Source organism: Propithecus coquereli, unplaced genomic scaffold (assembly GCF_000956105.1).
Source record: "Propithecus coquereli isolate 6110/MARCELLA unplaced genomic scaffold, Pcoq_1.0 Scaffold5, whole genome shotgun sequence".
Classification (NCBI taxonomy): domain Eukaryota; kingdom Metazoa; phylum Chordata; class Mammalia; order Primates; family Indriidae; genus Propithecus; species Propithecus coquereli.
Genome location: NW_012150840.1, coordinates 17,872,200 through 17,878,288, shown reverse-complemented (window position 1 = coordinate 17,878,288; position 6,089 = coordinate 17,872,200). Strand labels below are relative to the sequence as shown.

The 6,089-nt window shown below is 49.5% G+C and overlaps 1 protein-coding gene across 1 annotated transcript; it reads right to left on the bottom strand.

The window, feature by feature from the left end:
- Positions 1 to 852: 852 nt before the first annotated feature.
- On the bottom strand, positions 853 to 5,103 carry LOC105819761 (neurexin-3-like). Its single transcript, XM_012656061.1, has 3 exons — positions 4,395 to 5,103; positions 1,114 to 1,173; positions 853 to 872 (listed from the first exon to the last, which is right to left on the bottom strand). Exons 1-3 carry the CDS (start codon positions 5,101 to 5,103, stop codon positions 853 to 855), a joined length of 789 nt encoding a protein of 262 aa, XP_012511515.1.
- Between the last annotated feature and the right edge of the window lie 986 nt (positions 5,104 to 6,089).

Here is a 6,089-nt window from a genome sequence, read left to right as displayed (position 1 = left end):
ATTCTCAACAAAAAGAAAAGTAATTGAAATTTACTCTCAGGAAGCCATACGACAGCCACACAGTGGTGTGGAGCCATCAATCAAACCTACCTAAGTAGGATCTCAGCTTCAGACAGCAGGAGCGAGAGGGGATGGTCACTCCCGGGGACCACACAACAATGTGTCTATATTAAGGATCTGGTTCCTACCACCAACACCCACCACTACATTCACTATGGGATCCCAGCACTTGAAAACGCAACAGCTAAGCTCAAGACAAGGAGCTTCCGGTCTGGGCACCTACCCAAGTCAGCAGGAAAAGATAGCAGACAAAGAACCAACTTTTCCTTTGCCAGTGGACTAGGACTTCATGCCTTTTTACTGAGTCAACCTAAAAATGGGATCACATGAATGGCATGTCACACAGGTAGTTGGGGAAGAGAGATCAATCTGTGAAACCTTCTCCATCATTCCCTGGCTCCACCCTAACTGCCACAGGGTGACTTCATGCTAATTGAACTCTTCGGGGAAACTGGTACTGAAATTTATACACCTTGGCAGTGAGACAATTCTTCACAACCGTAAGGTTGTTGAGAAATTCAATGCATGTACATTCATGACCAAGAACGTTTTTAAAATAAACAATCAAGTTTTAACTCATTTCAAGGTAATGTCAAATTCTCAATAACCCATGAGGGGACTGTTCCCTAGAGGGAGCTGAGGATACCTCTTCATTAGCCACTGAGCTTCAAGCCTGCCCGTAACAGGACAGGCTGAGCCAAACAAAAGCCAGGTAAAAATGCTAGGCCATTGCTCGGCTCTATTCCAAACCAGATATGCATCATTTTAACATTATTTTGAGTTATCTGCACTTCAGTCCTCCAAGACCATTACTAAAAAGACAAAATTAAATATCAACATTAACAAGACTGGTTGACCACCAAACATAATACCTAGAAGTAAAAATCTGGGACCTGTTCTCTGTCCATAATGCGCTCTACTGTTCACTGTGACTATTAATCAGGTTGGGAATCTCGTAATGAAGTTTTCCCAAGTAGCCTGTATGTAATTCAGTCTGCAGCCTGAGCTGCTAGTTCTTCACCAAATGAAGGAGAACATAACTGTGTCCATTACCTCTTACTTCTAGGGCCAACTTTCCCACAGCAACTATCTCCTGTGTCTTTTGGGTCTTACCTAGGAAGATACCCAACAGGGAATCAAAATATCGAAAAGCATATAAGAGAGATGGGCTCATCTACACATTCTCCCTGGGGTGAAGCAGGAAGACATTTTGGAGCCATCAAGGTGTGGAGAGCCAGACAGGCTGAGCAAACAGCAGCACCACAGGAGGGCTAGGAGCTAATGGACCACAGGTGCCTCCGACAAGCCCAGCCACATCTATCTGAAGCTGCAGGAGTCCTCACAGTGCTCCCTGCTCTTGGAATGGCTAAAGCACAAAGTATAAAATGAACCTTCCTTGCCGGGTGCAAGCCCTCACACATCAAATGGCAGGGCCTCTCCTGCAAATTGGGACAATCAGGTTCTTAGTGCGCAGGACCGACTGCTGGGAATAAGTCCCTGGTTTCAGTTGCGTGACATACGCAATGCAAGGGGAGCAGGGGGAATGGGCGCATTCTCACCGCCCACTTCGCCACATTATCTTCAGGAAAATGGGCAGGGATTTGCTTCAGATATTTGTCTTTTGTGCAGATCTGCTTGACACTTAGCAGCTGCTGTGATTTCTTTCCCCTTAACATTTGACAGGTGAGTTTTTCCCACTTACTCTCTAAAAATTAACTATGTGTGGAGGCAACGGATATTTTCTAACAGTCTGTGGTGCGTTTTTTGTGATTGACTAGACATGATGACAATTACCGGGATCAACAGGTAATTTATCAACAGCAAATTCTGTTACCTCTCCCAACATCCACCCTCACCTCAACCTCTGCCCTGCTCTGTTCCAAGCCAGCCAAGTGTTACTGTTACAACAGAGTTTGTTTACTCTGTGTATCAGGAGAATAAACAGTTATGCTGTGTGTTTGCCTTTTATAGATAGAGGTATCAATCCATAGCCAGAAGATGATCTGAACCTTATAGGAAAAAAATATTAAAATATATATATATATTGCATTTAGCTATTAAAAATTCAACTGCATACAATCTGCTCTGAAGAAATTCCACTGGAGACTGGGACACACACCCCCCCCACAAAAAGAGAGAGAGAGAGAGAGAGAGAGAGAAGAGAAAAGACAAACTGTATACATATACAGTACAGAGATTTTTTTCCTGCAGAAAAGTGCTGATCCAAACCTGCCCCAAGGAAATGAGTTCTTTTTAAACACAAAAAATGCAATCAGGGATAATCAGCGAGTTAACAACACACTTGCAAACACCCTGGTCCCTAGAAAGGAAGAATGCCAGCTTTCAATGCAAGTTCTGAGAACAGAACAGATCCTTTGGGCGAATGAGAAAACAAATGATCATGTCAGCGTCTTCAGGCAGAACTTTCTCCAAAGCCAAGAAGCTTTGGAACAGCAGTCAGCTCCAGAAGGCACCTGCTTGTGAGAAGCACTTCAATAACCACATTCCCAAAGTGTTCTTCTAAATTGGGGTTGCCTCTGCCCCACTTCCCCACCCCTTTTTCCAGTGGGTTCAGTGGAGGAAAACAGAAGCCATAAAAGGACAATATATATGTCTGGCATCTCCCTCTCTGACAGCCCACCCCCAGGAAGGGAGGTGGATATGGTGCCCCATCCAGGGGAGGGAAGAAGTGGAGATCCAGGCAACACTCCCGCAATAGCGCAAACACGACCCACAACCAGGCCTCCAGCAAGACCTCCAACGTGGCTTAGTCTCCAGCAGGTCCCACCTGGGAAATAAATTTTGTTTTGATTTAAAAAAAAAAAAATTTAAATAGCTACTGGTAGCTAAAGTTCACATCAACCACACCTGATTTAGGGATTGGGCTGTTCTGAAAAATGTTTAAGGAACACCTGCAGTGGGGCCTTACCTGAATGAAGAGATCCTGGGAATCAGTGGGAAGACACTCATCTGGCCCCACCCATCTGATCGCCCTTGACCCTGTACCGGATGCTCTTGACCTTGATCACACATTGGAATTATGTGGGGAGCTTTAAAAACATACAGATGCTTGGACCCCACCCCCAGAGATTCTGATTTAACTAGCCAGGGGTGTGGCCTGGCAGTTTTTAAATCTCCCCTGGTAATCCTACTGTGCGACCAAGGTTAAGAACCACTGTTCTACCCTATACCACACCACCACCTCCATGAAGAGACCAGTATAGGGGGGTAACACCAAACTTCTCTAGAAGAATCTAGGGCTTTACCCAAAAAGGACAGGAAGAAATCTAACTTCCTTGCCTCGTGTCATCCTAACCTCCCAACATGTGTGTGCCCGTATGGTCAGTTCTCACACTTTCTCACTTCAACAGTTCCTCCTACTCAAATCTGAGCCTTTAGTGAGTCCAGGAGGCCAGGAGTCTGGATTCTAAGTATTTGTCAGATTACAGCCTGGGCCACTTCTCTCAGATCTAATCTTGAGCAGTCAGAATTTGGTAAACAAGGAAGAGCAGCCTAAGCCTTTGTGCATGAGTCCCTCCTTACCTCTGGGAAGTCGTCTTTGAACTTGATAGGCTCTCCAGTCTCCACTGAGCACTGTCAGCTGCCTTGGAGGCTTGGCTGAACAAGGCTCCAAGCAATCTGCATGCCTCTTCTCAATGTTCTCAGTATATGAAGAGGACAGGAGAGGGAACCACTTCTAAAGAGGACCCTTGTGGAAAGTCCCCATTGCTAGAACAAAGAGGCAAGAAGGTCCTTGCCCAGAAGCCTCCTCCACCCTCCAGAAGTCTCCCAGAGGGTTGAGGGGGAGGGGCACAGTGAAAGGACTGGGTTTACAGCAGGGCCAAGTGTGTGCCCTGCAATCCTCCCACCGTTATTCTTCTTGGCACAGGTGTTCCTTGTGCTGGCAATTTAAGGAGGAAGTGATGGAGAGTTCCCCATCCACCCCTAAGGGTCTATGTCTCAAGGGGTCAAGAGGGACAAAGAAAGCCACTTTGCCAATTTCCATCTGCCCTCTGCTGACCCCTCTAAACTGTGCTGCAGTGGAAGGGACCAAGCTGGGGCACAGACTCTTCAGTTGACCCCATATGACCCTTTGAGTTGAGTACAGAGCCCATGGTTCAGTAGTCAGAATTCTTTTCCTGCTGAGATCTGACAGATTTTCCATTGAGAGCAAGCAAAGGATTTCCACCACCTCCTCAGGGAAAGGGGCCCAATTATCTAGCATGTGGCTAAAGATACTCTCACTATGGAGCTGGTTCCTATCAGGAATCTTGGCCCTCACCCCATCCAGTAGGCGGGTCTCTAGCAAGAGAGGGATGGGGAGAGGGCCTTACCTTCCGAGCAGAGCTTGCCACCATAGCCAGTGGTAGAACAGTCACAGGTGGGGTGGCCATCCAGGAGAAAGCAGATCCCACCATTTTCACAGGGACGCTCACTGCAGGGTCCCTCGGCATCCAACCGGACACCCTGGCTCCCCAGAAGCCGAGGCTCCGAGTTGCCATACTTGAGATCCAGGATTAATCCTGTGAAGCCGGGCATGGCCTGTACTCCATCAAGGGTCAGGGCAGAAGGTCGTATGTCAGCGGGAACTCCACCGAGAAACAAGTCACTGACCACATCCATGTGGGGCCGCTGGGCCTGCAGCTCCCCAGACTGGCCCTCGCCATCAAGCATCAGCACTGTGCGCAGGCGGTCACGGCTCACCATGAGGAAGTGCCAGCTGCTGTCGTTCACCTGTTTGTTGGACAACACGGCGGTCTCGGCGCAGTCCATGCTGAAGCGGAGCTGAACACGGCCATCCACCAGGGAGAGGCAGAGGAAATCACAGACACCGCCATCATCCAGGTAGAGGAGCAGCCCCGTGGAGACGTTGGTCTTGAACTGGAAGCTCAGGTCGCTGCGCGTGCTGGCGTCCCAGCGGAGGTAGCGGGCCCACTGGTTGGGGAGACCCATGAACTCAAGGCCCAGGCAGAGGCCCAGCAGGGACCCCAGCACAATGCTCACCTTCAGGGTGAAGAAAATCGAGGGGAGGGTGAAGCTCATCATGGCTACTGGGACAGAGCCCGGAGGAGCAGACAGGCCAGGGAACAGCCCTCGGGGAGGATCTCCCTCGGCAGTGGAAGGGCAAGAGCAAGAAAAGACAGAGACAGGGGAGAGAGAGCACACAGGAGGGAGGAGGCACACACACAAATACCGAGGAGGGGGCAGGAGAAAAGTGAAAGAGCGCCAGCTGGGCACACAAGCAAGAAATCTAACAAAGAGGCAGAGGAAAAAGACAAGGCCAGCGGAAGAGGGGGAAAATCAGGTGGGAAAGTGAGGGGCTTGAGCGAAGAGAAAAGTGTCTTTCTCCAAGAAAAGATCTCAGCTATCCATGTGGATCCGGAGGCCTTGATTCGAGGAGGAGAAGGCGCGTGAGGGTGGGAGGAAGCCTTCAGCGTCACGCTCCTCCCGAGGGACCCCCGAGCACTCCCAGCCAGGGAGGCCAGGGAAGGGGCTGGGATTGGGGGCGCTGCACAGGAGGAGGTGTGCGTGTGCAGCGAGGTGAGCAGGTGAAAGGTAGAAAGCCAAGGACCAGTCCTGAAGTTCTACCTCCTAGCAGCCGCGGGTCGCGGGGAGGGGGCCAGCCAGGCGCCCAGTGCTCGTACAAAGCAGGGCCCAGGACAGAGCGGAAGCAGACTCAGGTCTCATGGTGTGGCCAGAGGCAGTGCCGCCCATAACTCGCCTCTTAGGACTCCGGAGAACAGACCTATGGGAAGAAGGGGAGGGAGGAAGGAGAGAACAGGAAGATTAGGGCCACAGATCAGGAAAATATTGCATCCTATTTCACAAGTATTGATGGAGTGCTGACTTCAAGCCAAGCTACTCTAGTGATTCCGACAGCGCTTAGCGCTTCAGACAAGAGGAAGGGCCCGGGTTCTTCCAGAACCATTGCAGGACCTTGAGCCCCACTCCTAATGATGCATTCCATTTTTCCATATGCAAAAATAGTGTAAAATCAGCACATTTTTATAACATTTATATCACCTGGT

Coding starts and splice junctions, on each gene's coding strand:
- LOC105819761 (XM_012656061.1), bottom strand. CDS start 5,103: ATGAGCTTCACCCTCCCCTCGATTTTCTTCACCCTGAAGGTGAGCATT. Junction 1,174..4,394: donor TGGCAAGCTCTGCTCGGAAG/GTAAGGCCCTCT, acceptor GTATCTTCCTAG/GTAAGACCCAAAAGACACAG. Junction 873..1,113: donor GTTGGCCCTAGAAGTAAGAG/GTAATGGACACA, acceptor TTGTCTTTTTAG/TAATGGTCTTGGAGGACTGA.